This window comes from Manis javanica, chromosome 3 (genome assembly GCF_040802235.1).
Source record: "Manis javanica isolate MJ-LG chromosome 3, MJ_LKY, whole genome shotgun sequence".
NCBI classification, from domain to species: Eukaryota; Metazoa; Chordata; class Mammalia; order Pholidota; family Manidae; genus Manis; species Manis javanica.
Window position 1 is genome coordinate 194,236,610 of NC_133158.1, and position 17,401 is coordinate 194,254,010.

Here is a 17,401-nt window from a genome sequence, read left to right on the forward strand (position 1 = left end):
AAAGCAAAACATTATGGGAAGATACTCATGTAGAATATTGAATCTTATGGTTGGAAAAAAATCTATGTAGAAGACTCCTTTATTCTTGTAATAAGCCTCAGTTGAAGGGGTGAACTAACTCAGATAACAAAAGTGAAATATTTGAAAAGACTGAAGCATTCAGTAACAAGAACAGCATTGTGATTGTTATGAAATATGGGCTCTCTTCTAAAAAGAACTAGAAAAGGCAACTTCAATAGCATGAAAATGGGACTTCATAAAAATTTTAAATTTCTGTTCAAACAAGGGCACTGTTAAGAAATGAAATGACAAATATTGACTAGAAGCCAATACTCAGAGACCATATACCTGATCGAAGACTGGCACTCAGGATAAACGAAGAACTCTGAAACACGTTCCCACTCTCTCACCCCCACAAAAATGGTGACGTGATGGGTACATAAAGGAGTGGAGAGGTGAGTATGTACGTGATAAAGCAAGTAGAGTAAAATGTTAATGGTAGAATCTTTTGGGGCATACCAGTATTCACTATATGATTCTTTCATCTTTCACAATAAAATGCTGAAAAAAGCAACTTCTCCCCACTACACATAAGATTTAGTAAATTAATGAAACTAAGTCATTGGTCTTAGAGTATTAAATCAATCTTTGCACATCTGGGAATCAGCTGTTTAAAGATAATACCTTAGGATCTCAGAGAAAATGTAATAAATTAATGAAGTTAGGCCTCAACTTCATTATAAAAAAGTCAATCAAACCTATTTGCAAATACTTCAGATTCCCTGGAAAAAGAATATGAATTTATTGAGACTTGCCTATATGTGGTCTTAATGGAAATGCCCCACATACTGGCTGCCCCAGTGTGGGGGGGCTGTGTAAATAAATGGGCTTCCAAGAACTAGCTGCAGAACTGAAGTTTGGTCATTTAAATGGACAGAGAAAATGGTCTCAAGTATTAGTTCTCACCAGCATTAAACAGAGATAATACAGGAGATGAACACAATGGTTCTAGTTCTTAAAAAAGAAACCTATGTGTAAAGATACCATAGGAGACACATAGTTATATACTAGACAACTTTTAATTAAGCACTTTTGACCTGGCATTGTAATGTTTTACATAGATTATATCATTTAATCCTTATACCAACACCCTGACACTCTGAGCTGGGTACAATTATCATCCTCTGTAATAGCTGAGGAAACTGAGACTTAGACAAGGAAGTTGTTTAAGCTCAGCTATTAGGTAAAATAGACTTCAGGGGCAAGTTCTCTACCATTGAGCTACACTGCTCCCATGTTCTTAAGTTTGATAACCAAAGAATTATTTTTTTATTATATTAGCAACTTCAAGTATCTATATGTATGTATGTATACATATGAATGACTGTATGTAGGAATATATGGACTGAAATCAATATAATTAATTCCTAGGTTCACATAAAAATTCACTGACTACTGAACTTCTTTAAGCTACTAATACTCATTAGTATCATAATAAATAGTATCTTCATGTTATTACTTGACAGCAGAGTTGAAAATTTTTCAATCAGAAACAGCTAATTTTGATATTTGAGAAAATTAACAATATCATAAAGGACAAAACAATTTCTCCACCACTCTCCCTAGCTTTCCACTGCATGGTAGGAATTAAATCTATTTTTCTTGCTTTGAGATCCAGAAAAAATATTTCAACACAGTAGAATAGCCATAATTTTCATATACAAACTTCATCAAGTTATCTCCTAATCACATCATTACTCTTAATCTGATAGTCTGTTCTGATTTGCCAATGACTTTTAGTAAGTCACTGCAGGTAAGCAAGATTAGTAAGATAACACCTAGAGGGCAGTTTAATAAAAAAGTACACAGAATGTTCTGTTTATTTTACTGTGAATCTGCATCATCAAAATGAAAATGTCAAGAATTATTATTACTTATTTAACTAATTTCATATTCTATTTTGCCATTTTTTCCCCATCTTCTTCACATTTGTGTATGTTGAAAGTAGCAGCAACAGATTGCAAACAGATCAGAGTTTAAAGGTCCTTTCAAGGGTTTAAGGTTTAAACCCTTATTAGGCTAAGAGACAACGTAAGTATTTGTGTAGGTCAAAGCTTTGAACTTAAACCTGGAAGCAAAGAAAAGCCACCTTACAGCAACATGATGAAGAAAAGAAGCTGTACAGCCAGATGCCTGTGTTTGAATCTTGGCTCCGCCACTTAGTAGGCAAAACTTCAAACATATTAGTTTGAACTAACATATCCTGTTAGTGGCAGGCACAAATATCTGGAATAAATTAAGGAGGCCTGTATATCATCATAAGTGTTACACTATCAGCAGATTTGTAAACCCAAAGAGGCAGTATTTAACCCTACTTCTAAAATCAGATGTTCCTGCCTGAGTTGGAATCTTGGTACTAACTTCTATTTTTTGAGATCCAGGGTGGGTTTCTTAGACTGTGTCTCAGATATCCTCAACTATGGAATGAAGATGATAAGAATGGTATTGCTCTCATAGGGTTAAAAAGAATGAAATCAGATAGTATCTATATCAAGTGTTTAGAACAATCATTGGCACCTAGAAAGCACTCAGTGGATCTGAGCTATTATTATTTGCAGGCAGAAAGGGGACACAGTCAAATATATGCTTCAGACAGTTAATTCTAGTGCCAGTGTGTAGGACAGTCTGAACAGAAGTGACTCTACCAACACTAGGATAGGGTACTTTCATACTCCATAGAGTCACAGGAACCAAACATGTTGGCAAGATTTTATCCATTCTTCAGGAAACTGATCAGTATTTATCTCCAACAAAAAAGGTACAGCTAACACTGGATGACATATACTTAAGAAAATTACACAAAATACTAAAAATCTTAGGGAAAATGACTTACTGTCTCAAAAAATATTTCCATCATGCGGGTTCTCTTTTCCTCTGCACTCAGTCCTTTTTTCTTCGACTAAAGCACAAAAGTAAAAAAAGTGAACGCAGCACTATAACAAAACTCTGCATCTTAAGACAACTTGGTCTGAGACATTATCTGTAACGTTATGGTCTTCTCTGATACAAATGAGTTTCACAGCTCTCAGAGTCAGGCATAAAGACCCATTTTAATTACTTTACTAATATATGCCAAGTGGTATGGATTACATACTAGGCTACCATAATGTACTCATACTGCTGCTTCTTCATTATCAATGCATGAATCATTATACCTGTAAATAAATATGAATCTTTTTCAAATTATCTTTTCATTTTTGATGTCTAATGTTAATAATATGTATAATACGTACGGTGCTTTGTTATCATATAAACAATATTGATGCCATCCTGCCCAAAGCACCTTACAGATTCAACGCAATCCCTATCAAAATACCAACAGCATTTTTCAATAAACTATTGAGCAAATAATCATAAAATTCATATGGACCCACAACAGACCCCAAATAGTCAAAGCAATTCTAATAGAGAGAACAAAGCTCGGAGATTTATGCTTCCTGACTTCAAGCTATACTATAAAGCTATGATAATCAAAACAGTATGGTACTGACAAAAGAAGAGACTCATAGATCAATGAAATAGAATAGTGAGCACAGATATAAACCCACACATATGGTCAATTAATATATGATAAAGGAGCCATGAATATACAGTGGAGAAAAGACAATCTCTTCAATAACTGGTGTTGGGAAAACTGGACAGCTACATGCAAGAGAATGAAACTGGATTACTAACTCCATACACAGAAGTAAACTCAAAATGGATCAAAGACCTGAATGTAAGTCATGAAACCATAAAACTCTTAGAAGAAAACATAGGCAAAATCTCTTGAACATAAGCATGAGCAATTTTTCCCCAGACACATCTCCTTCAGCAAGGGAAATGAAAGCAAAAATGAACAAGTAGGACAATATCAAACTGAAAAGCTCTCTACAGCAAAGGGCACCATCAGCAGAACAAAAAGGTAACCTACAGTAAGGGAGAATATATTTGTAAATGATTTATGCAATAAGGGGTTGACATCCAAAATACATAAGAACTCATATGCCTCAACACCAAAAAAAAAAAAAATTACCCAATTAAAAAATAGGCAGAGGAACTAAAAAGACATTTCTCCAAAGAAGAAATACAGACAGCCAAAAGGCACATGAAAAGACGCTCTACACTGCTAATCATCAGGGAAATGCAAATCAAAACTACCATGAGATATCACCTCAAATCAGTCAGAATTTCCACTATCCAAAAGACAAGAAATAACAAATGTTGGTGAAGATGTAGAGAAAAGGGAACCCTCTTACACTGTTGGTGGGAATGTCAATAGGTGTAGCTACTGTGGAAAGCAGGATGGAGAATCTGCAAAAAACAAAAGTAAAAATACCATACAACCCAGTAACTCTACTTCAAGGAATTTACCCGAAGAAAACAAAATCCCTGATTTTAAAAGATAAATGCACACCTATGTTTACCATGTTATTCAATGAATGGATAAAGATGTGGTGCAATACCCAATGGAATACTATTCAGCCATAAAAAGAAATCCTGCCATTTGCAACAAGATGGATGGATCTAGAGGGTATTATGCTAAGGGATATGAGCCAAGAGGAGAAAGATGGGTACCATACAATTTCACTTATATGTGAGACATAAAAACAAAACAAAATTAATAAAATAGCAGTAAACTCACAGGCACTGAGAAGTGACTGGTGGTTACCATGGGGAAGGGGTTGGGGTGGGTTTGTGAGGAGGGTGAGAGGGATAAAGGGGCACAAAAATTCTCAATCATAATATATGATCATAGGGATGGTAGCACAGCATGGAGAATATAACCAATGAATCTGTAACATCTTCCTATGTTGACAGTAACTGCAGTAGTAGAGATAAGGACTTAATGTGGGTAACTGTTGAACCACTGTGTTGTACACCTGAAACCAATATAAGATTGTATATCAATGATATTTCAAAAAAAACAAGAGGTAGGTATAATCTTCCTGTTATAAAATAAATAAGACATGGAGAGTAATGTACAGCATGGGGAATACAGTCAATAATACTGTAACAACTTTGCATGTGACAGATGGTAATTAGACTTATTGCAGTGACTGTTCATAATGTATATGAATATCAAACTGAAATACAGTATTGTGTCAATTTTTCTTCAATAAAAAAATTAGAAAAAGATCTCCTAGAAATATTTTAAGAAGTAACCAAGAAAAAAGATTAAAAAACCTAAAAAAAACAGTATTAACATAGATACTGACAGACAATTCCTCTTGTAAATAAACAAGGTAAACTTCTGGTATTGATAAATACCATATAGTACTGTAAATGTATTTTCTCTTTCTTATGGTTTTCTTAAAAACATTTTCTTTTCTCTATTTTATTGTAAGAATGCAATAAATAATTTATATAAACCTACAAAATAGGTATTAATCAACTGTCTATGTTATTGGTAAGGCTTGTGGTCAACAACAGGCCAGTAGGCATTAAGTTTTTGGGGAGTCAAAGTGATACATGGATTTTCAGCTGTGCATGGGTATGTGCCCCTAACCACCGCACAAAGGGTCAACTGCGTATTGTATAATAGAGTACATACATAAAGCTAGAGAGCAAACTTTTTTTTAAAAGCCAAATTCCCTCAATACAAAGACTGACAGAAAATAACAAGAGAGTAAGAACCATCATCTCTAGTCCTCTATAAGGATTCTGCCCTAACGCTTCCTAACAGATCTGCATCTTTCTCAAAAACTTTGTGGAATTTTAGGGTAACAAACTGTTTAATAAGAACAATTTACACCACTTAAAAAGCAGACACAGAGGGGCTCAAGATGGCAGCAGAAATCTCCTCCTAAAACCATATATATTTTTGAAAATACAACAAATACAACTATTCCTAAAAGAGAGACCAGAAGATACAGTACAACAGCCAGGCTACATTTACATCTGCAAGAACTCAGCATCTCACGAAAGGGGTAAGACACAAAGCTGTGACCTGGTGGGACCTGAGTGCTCCCCTCACCCCAGCTCACCAGCTGGAGGAAAGGAGTCAGAATGGGAAGGGAGTGGAAGCCCAGGACTGCTAAATAACCAGCCCTACTAATCTGCACCGGGAGAACAGACACACATTGCATGGTGTACTAGATATTGGAATGGCGGAAGGGTAGGGACCCAGATGGAGACTGCGAGCGGGTCCCCATAGCCGGCTCTCTTGGGGCAAAAGAAAAGTGGGCACTTTTTAAAAGTCTTAAAGGGACAAGGGCTCAACAGTTGAACAAAATTGTCCTGGCACACTCAGCCTAGCAGGCTGGGAATCTTGAGGAACTTTGGGTCCCCTAACCCTCTGGGGGTAAAGCAGCCCTGAAGCCCCACATGGCTAAAAGCAGCCTGCAATTCATTCCCCCTGACCGGTGCTGCAGGCGGACCGGCCAACCCACCACAGCTGCGGAGCAGCTGGAAAGCAGCCCCGCCCACAGCAACCACACAGAGTCCCCTCCCAGCGCACAGCTAACTGGGACAGGCAGTGAAAGCCAGAGCAAGGTCTGGAAGGCACGAAGGAGCACCGTTCTTGCAGTAGAACACACCCAGATGGCTGCAACCCTGCTGAAGAGTTCTGGGCTAGCCTGAGGGCGGCCCCATCCACAGCAGCTCAGGAGTTATCCCAGAGACTGCCTCCTGGTGTGTGGGTAGATGGCACAGGCAGCGGAGAAGGGCAAGGTGATCAACAAGCAGGAAGGAAGGGACTTTGTTCTCCCAGCTGACACACGCGCCACTGCCTGCGACCACTTCAATTACCATGAAAAGGCAGAAGAATCTGGTGCAGTCAAAAATCACTCAGACAACCCCAGAGAGAGGGCCTGGTGAGTTAGATATAACCAATCTTCCTGAAAAAGGAATTCAAAACAAAAGTCATAACCATGCTGATGGACCTGCACAGAAATATACAAGAGCTAAGGGATGAAGTTCGGAGGGAGATAACAGAAATGAAATAATCCACAGAAGGGCTTAAGAGCAGAATTGACAAGGTGCAGGAGACTGTTAATGAAATAGAAATAAGAGAACAGGAATACAGAGAAGCTGAGGCAGGGAGAGATAAAAGGATCTCTAGGAATGAAAGAATATTAAAAGAACTGTGTGACCAACCCAAATGGAACAATATCCACATTATAGGGGTACCAGAAGAAGACAGAGAAAAAGGGATAGAAAATGTATTTGAAGAAATAATTGCTGAAAACTTTCCCAAGCTGGGGAAGGAAACAGTCTCTCAGACCATGGAAGCCCACAGATCTCCCAACACAAGGGACCCAAGGAGGTCAACAATGGCACAGATCAAAGAAAAAGACAGAGTATTAAAGGCAGCCAGAGAAAGAAAAAAGATTACCTACAAAGGAAAACCCATCAGGCTATCAACAGACTGCTCAACAGAAACCTTCCAGGCCAGAAGAGAATGGCATGATATATTTAATGCAATGAAACAGAAGGGCCTTGAACCAATACTGTACCCAGCATGACTATCATTTAAATTTGAAGGAGGGATTAAACAATTTCCAGACAAGCAAAAGTTGAGAGAATTTGTCTCCCAAAAACCACCTCCACAGGGTATTTTAGAGGGACTGCTCTAGATGGAAGAACTCCTAAGGCTAAATAGATGTCACCAGAGAAAATAAAATCACACCAAAGAAAGCAGACCAACCAAATACTAACTAAAGGCAAAAAATAAAATCAACTATCCACAAAAACAGTCAAAGGAAACACAATAGAGTACAGAACAAAACACCTAACATATAAAGAATGGAGAAGGAAAAATAAGAATGGAAAGAAATAAAGAATCATCACACTGTGTTTAAATAGCTTAATAAGAGTTAAGTTAGACTGTTAGACAGTAAGGAAGCTACCCTTGAACTTTTGGCAACCACGAATCCAAAGCCTGCAATGGCAATAAGTACATATTTATTGATAATCACCCAAATGTAAATGGACTGAATACACCAATCAAAAGACACCGAGTAACAGAATGAACAAAAAAGCAAGATCCATCTATATGCTGCTTACAAGAGAGACACCTCGAACCCAAAGATATACACAGACTAAAAATTAATGGATGGAAAAAGATATTTCATGCAAACAACAGGGAGAAAAAAGCAGTGTGGCAGTACTTGTATCAGAGAAAATAGACTTAAAAATAAAGAAAGCAACAAGAGATAAAGAAGGATATTACATAATGATAAAGGGATCAGTCCAACAAGAGGATACAACCATTATAAATTTATATGCACCCAATACAGGAGCACCAACATATGTGAAACAAATACAAACAGAATTAAAGGAGGAAATAGAATGCAATCCATTCATTTTAGGAGACTTCAACACACCACTCACTCCAAAGGGCAGATCCACCAGAGAGAAAATAAGTAAGGACACAGAGGCACTGAACAACACACTGGAACAGATGGACCTAATAGACATCTACAGAAATCTACATCCAAAAGCATCAGGATACACATTCTTCTCAAGTGCACATGGAATATTTTCCAGAATAGACCCATACTAGGCCACAAAAAGAACCTCAGTAAATTCAAAAAGACTGAAAATCTACCAACCAACTTCTCAGATCACAAAGGTATAAAACTAGAAATAAATTGTACAAAGAAAACAAAAAGGCTCACAAACACATGGAGGCTTAACAACAGGCTCCTAGATAATCAATAGATCAATGACCAAATTAAAACAGAGATCAAACAGTATATAGAGACAAATGACAACATCACAAAGCCCCAACTTCTGTGGGATGCAGCAAAGGCAGCTCTAAGAGGAAACTGTATTGTAATCCAGGCCTATTTAAAGAAGGAAGAACAACCCCAAACGAACAGTATTGAAATTGGAAAAAGAAGAACAAACAAGGCCCAAAGTCAGCAGAAGGAGGGACATAATAAAGATCAGAGAAGAAATAAATAAAATTGAGAAGAATAACACAATAGAAAAAATCAATGAAACCAAGGGCTGTTTCTTTGAGAAAATAAGCAAAATAGATAATCCCTTAGCCAGACTTATTAAGAGAAAAAGAGAATCTACACACATAAACAGAATCAGAAATGAGAAAGGAAAAATCACCAAGGACCCCACAGAAATACAAAGAATCATTAGAGAATACTATAAGAATCTATATGCTAACAAGCTGGAAAACCCTAGAAGAAATGGACAACTTCCTAGAAAAATACAACCTTCCAAGACTGACCAAGGAAGAAACAGAAAATCTAAACAGGCCAATTACCAGCAACGAAATTGAATCAGTAATCAAAAAACTACCCAACAACAAAATCCCCAGGCCAGATGGATTCACTGCTGAATTTTATCAGACATACAGAGAAGACATAATACCCATTCTCCTTAAAGTTCCAAAAAATAGAAGAGGAGGGAACACTTCCAAACTTATTCTATGAAGCCATCATCACACTAATACCAAAATCAGGCAAAGACCCCACAAAAAAATAAAATTATAGACCAATATCCCTGATGAACATAGATGCGAAAATATTCAACGAAATATTAGCAAACCGAATTCAAAAATACATCAAAAGGATCATACACCATGATCAAGCAGAATTCATCCCAGGGATGCAAGGATGATACAACATTAAAAAATCCACCAACATCATCCACCACATCAACAAAAAGAAGGACAAAAACCACATGATCATCTCCATAAATGCGGAAAAAGCATTCAACAAAATTCAACATCCATTCATGATAAAAACTCTCAACAAAATGGGTATAGAGGGCAAGTACCTCAACATAATAAAGGCCATATATTACAAACCCACAGCCAACATCATACTTAACAGCGAAAAGCTGAAAGCTTTTCAACTAAGATAGGGAACAAGACAAGGATGCCCACTCTCCCCACTGTTATTCAACATAGTACTGGAGGTCCTAGCCGCGGCAATTAGACAAAACAAAGAAATGCAAGACATCCAGATTGGTAAGGAAGAAGTCCAACTGTCACTATTTGCAGATGATGTGATATTGTACATAAAAACCCTAAAGACTCTACTCCAAAATTACTAGAACTAATATCTGAATTCAGCAAAGTTGCCGGATACAAACTAATACACAGAAATCTGTTGCTTTCCTATAAACTAACGATGAGCTAAGAGAAAGAGAAATCAGGAAAACAATTCCATTCACAATTGCACCAAAAAGAATAAAATACCTAGGAATAAACCTAACCAAGGAAGTGAAAGACCTATAACCTGAAAACTACAAGACACTCTTAAGAGAAATTAAAGAGGACACTAACAAATGGAAATTAATCCCATGCTCTTGGCTAGGTAGAATTAATATCGCCAAAGTGGTCATCCTGCCCAAACTAATATACAGATTTGATGCAAACCCCATCAAAATACCAACAGCATTCTTCAACGCAGTGGAACAAATAGTTCAAAAATTCATATGGAACTGCCAAAGACCCCAAATAGTCAAAGCAATCCTGAGAAGGAAGAATAAAGTGGGGGGATCTCGCTCCCCAACTTCAAGCTCTACTACAAAGTCACAGTAATCAAGACAATTTGGTACGGGCACAAGAACAGAGCCACAGACCAGTGGAACAGAATAGAGACTTGAGACATTAACCCAAACATATATGTCCAATTAATATACGACAAAGGAGCCATGGACATACAATGGGGAAATGACAGTCTCTTCAACAGATGGTGCTGGCAAAACTGGACAGCTACATGTAAGAGAATGCAACTGGATCATTGCCTAACCCCATACACAAAAGTAAACTCCAAATGGATCAGAGACCTGAATGTAAGTCATGAAACCACAAAAACTCTTAGAAAAAAACATAGGCAAAAATCTCATGGACATAAACATGAGTGACTTCTTCATGAACATATCTCCCCAGGCAAGGGAAACAAAGGCAAAAATGAACAAGTGGGACTATATCAAGCTAAAAAGCTTCTGTACAGCAAAGGACACCATCAATAGAACAAAAAGGTATCTACAGTATGGGAGAACATGTTCATAAATGACAGATCTGATAAAGGATTGACATCCAAAATATATAAAGAGCTCACATGCCTCAACAAACAAAAAGCAAATAATCCAATTTAAAAATGGGCAGAGGAGCTGAATAGACAGTTCTCTAAAGAAGAAATCCAGATGGCCAATAGGCACATGAAAAGATGCTCCATATCGCTAATCATCAGAGAAATGCAAATTAAAACCACAATGAGATATCACCTCACACCAGTACGGATCGCCATCATCGAAAAGACAAACAACAAGAAATGTTGGTGAGGTTGTGGAGAAAGGGGAACCCTCCTACACTGCTGGTGGGAATGTAAATTAGTTCAACCATTGTGGAAAGCAGTATGGAAGTTCCTCAGAATGCTCAAAATAGAAATACCATTTGACCCAGGAATTCCACTTCTAGGCATTTAGCCTAAGAATGCAGCACTCCAGTTTGAAAAAGACAGATGCACCCCTATGTTTATTGCTGCACTATTTACAATAGCCAAGATATGGAAGCAATCTAAATGTCCAACAGTAGATGAATGAATAAGGAGATGTGGTACATATACACAATGGAATATTATTCAGCCATAAGAAAAAAACAGATCCTACCATTTGCAACAACATGGATGGAGCTAGAGGGTATTATGCTCAGTGAAATAAGCCAGATGGAGAAAGACAAGTACCAAATGATTTCACTCATATGTGAAGTATAAGAACAAAGGAAAACTGAAGGAACAAAACAGCAGCAGAATCACAGAACCCAAGAATGGACTAATAGTTACCAAAGGGAAAGGGACTGGGGAGGATGGGAGGGAAGGGAGGGATAAGGGTGGGGAAAAAGAAAGAGGGCATTACAATTAGCATGTATAGTGAGTGGGGGGCACGGGGAGGGCTGTGCAACAGAGAGAAGACAAGTAGTGATTTTACAGCATCTTACTACGCAGATGGACAGTGACTGTGAAGGGGTATGTGCAAGGGACTTGGTGAAGGGAGAGCCTAGTAAACATGTTCTTCATGTAATTGTAGATTAATGATATCAAAATAAAAATAAATTAATAAATTAATAATAATAATAAAATAAATTCATTTGGAACCACCAAAGACCCCGAATAGCCAAAGCAATCCTGAGAAGGAAGAATAAAGTGGGGGGGGGGTCTCACTCCACAACTTCAAGCTCTACTACAAAGCCACAGTAATCAAGACAATTTGGTACTGGCACAAAAGCAGACCCACAGATCAGTGGAACAGAATAGAGACTCCAGATATTAATCCAAACATATATGGTCAACTAATATACGATAACAGAGCTATGGATATACAATGGGGAAATGACAGCCTCTTCAACAGCTGGTATTGGCAAAACTGGACAGCTACATGTAAGAGAATGAAATTGGATCGTTGTCTAACCCCATACACAAAAGTAAATTCAAAATGGATCAAAGATCTGAATGTAAGTCATGAAACCATGAAACTCTTAGAAAAAAAACATGGGCAAAAATCTCTTGGACATAAACATGAGCAACTTGTTCATGAACATATCTCCCTGGGAAAGGGAAACAAAAGCAAAAATGAACAAGTGGGACTATATCAAGCTACAAAACTTCTGTACAGCAAAGGACACCATTAATAGAACAAAAAGACATCCTACAGTATGGGAGAATATATTTATAAATGACAGATCCAATAAATGATTGATGTCCAAAATATATAAAGAGCTCACACACCTCAACAAACAAAAAGCAAATAATCCAACTAAAAAATGAGGAGAGGATCTGAACAGACAGTTCTCCAAAGAAGAAATTCAGATGGCCAACAGGCCCATGAAAAGATGCTCCACATCATCAGAGTAATGCAAATTAAGACCACAATGAGATATCACCTCACACCAGTAAGGATCGTCACCATCCAAAAGACAACAACCGCACATGTTGGCGAGGTTATGGAGAAAGGGAAACCCTCCTACACTCCTGGTGGGAATGTAAATTAGTTCAACCATTGTGGAAAGCAGTATGGAGGTTCCTCAAAAAGCTCAAAATACAAATACCATTTGACCCAGGAATTCCACTTCTAGGCATTTACCCTAAGAATGAAGCAGCCCAGTTTGAAAAAGATATATGCACCCCTATGTTTATCACAACACTATTTACAATAGCCAAGAAATGGAAACAACCTAAGTGTCCATCAGTAGATGAATGGATAAAGAAGATGTGGTACATATACACAATGGAATATTATTCAGCTATAAGAAGAAAACAAATCCTACCATTTGCAACAACATTCATGGAGCTACAGGGTATTATGCTCAGTGAAATAAGCCAGATGGAGAAAGACAAGTATCAAATGATTTTACTCATCTGTGAAGTATAAGAACAAAGCAAGAACTGAAGGAACAAAATAGCAGCAGAATCACAGAACCCAAGAATGGACTAACAGTTACCAAAGGGAAAAAGGGAGTGGGGAGGGTATGTGGGAAGGGAGGGACATGGGGGAAAAAGGGGCATTATGATTAGCAGACATAATATACAGCAGGGGTGGGGGTGGGGGTGGGGGACGGAAAGGCTGTACAACACAGAGAAAACAAGTAGTGATTCTATAGCATCTTACTACACTGACGGACAGTGCCTGTAATTGGGTATGTGGTGGGGACTTGATGATGGGGGAGTCTAGTAACCATAATGTTGCTCATGTAATTGTAGATTAATGATACCAAAATAAAAATAAAATAAAATAAAATAATAAAAAATAAAAAGCAGACACAAATAAAATAATACTGACCCTACCCCAATGCTCCATCAGAAAACAAGAGCTATGATAGATGGGGGAAGGGATTTAGAATGGACATTCTGAATGCATACTAAAGTACACGTGTCTTAGTGTACTTGCAGAACCTAGAAACCCACTTAACTCCTTTTCATAGCAATAAAATTATCAGGCCTTCCTTGATGGGTATGGGTAAAATAAGTAGCCTCAAAGTGTAAATTTTTTTTCTCTGTCCACTCCCAAACACTGCAGTTCCCCAGAGTTCTCTACTGATCTCCTCATCTCCTCACACCTTTTCTTTGATCCTATCTGCTTTTGTGGTCTTAACACTTAGGCGCATCCTCAGCTCTTTACAGTAGTCCCTAAAGTGTGCACCTGAGCTTCAGACCTGTGTTATCTATCTGCCTGCTGCAAAGACTTCAAACTCAGGAGATCTAAACTGAACTGGTTCTCGTCTTCATCTACTCGCCAAACATACTGTTCGTGACCTTGAGTTCAGTTAGATACCACCTTGTTACACAAGCCAGAGGCCTGCCTGTCATCTTAGGTTCTTTCATCTCTCTTACTCCATATCCAACCAGTCACCAAGTTCTTCCAATCTGAGTGCTGAACTAGTCTCAAATCTACCTGGTCTGCTCTATCCGTACTATTCTACTTCAGTTCAGGCCCTCATTATGCCTCCTGCAACACACCCACAGCCCCTCAACAACACTTTGCCTCACCCTTAAGTCCATATTCCATGCTACCAAGAAGCAAATCTCACCATGCTGAAAACCCTTCCATGGCTCTGAACCATTCAGCAATATCCAATCAGCCCCAATTAAATATATATATAAAGGTCCTCTATCACCTGATCCCAACCTCTTCTCTCAGGTACCACTCCCCACCTCAAATTTTACTCTAACATGCAGAGTTACACAACTTGAGCTATAAAACAAAAAACTACAGATGGTTTTTGTATTACAATTTATTTTGTATTATGAATTACAATGGTTCTGCTTATGATTTTTTGACTTTATGATGGTGCAAAAGCAATATGCATTCAGTAGAAAATGTACTAAGGACTTTGAATTTTGATCTTTTTCTGGGCTGGCGAGCCACAGCGAGCCACAGCTCCCAGCCAGCCCCAGGCACCAGGATGAACCAGTATACTTACAGCCATTCCGACAGTATACTGTCAACCAGCTATGAAAGTTACTTAAGATACATGCATGAGCTGTATCATCCATTTACATTGTTTTCGGGCCAATTTATTCATCACTATTTTACAACTAGAAATAATTATTATTAACCACAGCAGGAGAGTATCATGGCCAAAATTAGAATAACTAATGTAAGAGGATGCCATATTAATTAATGTTTAGAAATTTCTCCAGAATATCAACAGTACTTGGGGTTAAAGAAAATCTCTGGGGAACGTAAATTAAAGATATATTCAAATTAATAAGTAAGGGGACTCCAGGTGATCTGAGGACAACTAAGCTTCCTAGTTACCCAATGTATGGGTTTCCCTGCTTTTCAACAGTTCACATTATATCACTGTTTTTACAAAAGACCTGTATTAGTATCTTTTAATTATCCAAAGAAATCAGAAGAGGATTTTTCCCTTTGACAGAAAGGCAAAAAACAAAGTGTTCAGCATTTGTTTCGTAGTGAGCTTTTACAGAGAGCATGCACATCCCAAGCAGTGACAGTGGCACTAAGCTTTTCTTAGTGAGAGTGGTCCACCAAATTTCTTCCCCAAACTACACTCAGCCACAGCATCAAGCCACCATAGCTTTGAACTGTGTCTGTGAGCATCTGTGCTTTATTTATTCTGTGCATCCATTAGCAAGAAGTACCCTAGGATGTCAGAAAAGCCTACGAGAGGTGATTTTTTGGGTTTGAGAAAACTCAAAAATTTTTCTACATAAATGAATGGTAATTGCTTTTTTGCTTAAAGCCATTTCAGTTTAGGAAAGGTTTCATAGAAATGGTCAACTTTCAGATATTGGGGGAATTCCACTTGAAAAAAGCATATACCTAAGGAAATTTTTCCAAGTAGCAGTTACAGAATTCCTAAAATCAGCCCTGTTGCTCAATTACAGTAAAAGTTTGGAAAACTAAAAGTAGATGCTCTCTGTTGCCCTCAGAGGTGGCAGACTACAGTGCATTTTTCAATTCCAAAATTACGCACAGGTTTATGTTTACCCACCAAGCCCAACCATGTCAAACCAAATGGCTATTAATTCACAATCAGGAAAGAGAACAAAAGTTTATGTCTGATCAGCGTAACACTAAATTGACTTGTTGATCATACATTGAAAACAGGAGGTATGTATCTCATAAAGTTTTATTCTAACTTGTTTCAGGTTTCTCCATTTTCAGAAGTAAGCCTCTGCAGTTAACAGCGTTATGACTATGTAGTATTAGATGATTCGTGTGTAGAGAGAGATAAGGTGAAAGGGAAAAGTTAATGCTTTTATGCTGCATAGTTTTCAGCAGTAAATTTAGGTCCGGAACTCTATAAACAGAAATATGATATCACATAGAACTTGGAGACAGATTTAAGTGTGGCCCTGTTTGGTTTCTGAGACCTTTTATGCCCAGGTGGCTGGGTTGTTAGTTTAACCACAAAGATTTGAGCCGTTATCAGTTGTAATTACATCTGGACAAATAATCTTCAAATAAACACCATACAACCTAGATCCGTGACCGCCATTAGCTCCGCAGAATAACGGCCACTTAACTAAATTAAGATACTAAAATCTTAGGTCGATTTAACTGGATGTTGATTCTCTGCCAACATAAGTAAAAAAACAGCATGAAACTAAAGGTTTATAAAAATCATCCGATGAGCAGAAGGCCAGTAACTTCACAAAGAGAAAAGGACGACTTGGGACTTTACCAGTACTTAACCCATCACGGCAGGTAAGGTAAACTCAGTGCACTGTTCCCCTAATAAAGCGACTCCACCCACCATCCGTCTGAGAAGAGCACTGATTCCCGCCCTTTGGTTAAAACCCAGGGGTTTTCACAGGAATCATCGAACTGGCATAAAATGAAGAACCATTAGGTGACTTCTGGAATTGCGAGCTACTCAGAAAATGTGCTCTCCAGGGTACACTACCTAACATCGCTCAGCTGTCGGAAACCGAGAGCCCTTTGGGGTCCGCGGCGCCCGACCCTGGGCACCCGGCGGCCCCGAGCGAGGCTGCGCCCTGGCGGCCCCCCGGGAAGCCTGCGGCCCCGGGCCCCGAGGTCTCCGGCCGCCACGTCTGTGACACCGGGTCCCGTGCGCGAACGCTCCGCGCATTTAACCTCAGCCGCCCGCGGGGCGCGGGGGACCCAGGCGGCGCCTCGGCCCCTCGCTCGGGCGCAGGGCGGAAAGTGCGCGGGGAAGGCCGGCGCGAGGCTCGGGCCCGGGAGCCCGCTACCGCAGCCCGCCTTGGCGGCCAGGGTGCCACGCGGGACCCGGGAGGAACGCCGGCCAGGAGCGCGGCCTCCGCTCTTACCATGGCGCGGGCGGCGGGCCTTCCGGCGGCGGGTCCTGCGCGCCGGGCGAGGGGCGGGGCAGCCCGGCCGGTTCGGGTTTGGCGCCGACACAGCCTGGGGGCGGCGCGGCGAAGGGCGGGAGCGCGGCGCGAGG

General features: G+C 39.1%; 1 protein-coding gene across 2 annotated transcripts in view; it reads right to left on the minus strand.

Annotated features, from left to right (window-relative positions):
• MND1 (meiotic nuclear divisions 1) overlaps window positions 1-17,401 on the minus strand; it is a 90,979-nt gene extending 73,578 nt beyond the window's left edge. Inside the window, exons 1-2 of one of the 2 annotated variants that reach the window (XM_036998863.2) lie at window positions 17,268-17,390; window positions 2,894-2,959 (exon numbers count right to left, since the gene is read on the minus strand). In XM_036998863.2, the coding sequence (XP_036854758.2) occupies window positions 2,894-2,959; window positions 17,268-17,270 (69 nt within the window). In that variant the 5' untranslated portion in view covers window positions 17,271-17,390. Of the gene's footprint in view, window positions 1-2,893; window positions 2,960-17,267 lie in introns of both variants that reach the window. The other variant, XM_036998867.2, reaches the window with a different exon arrangement.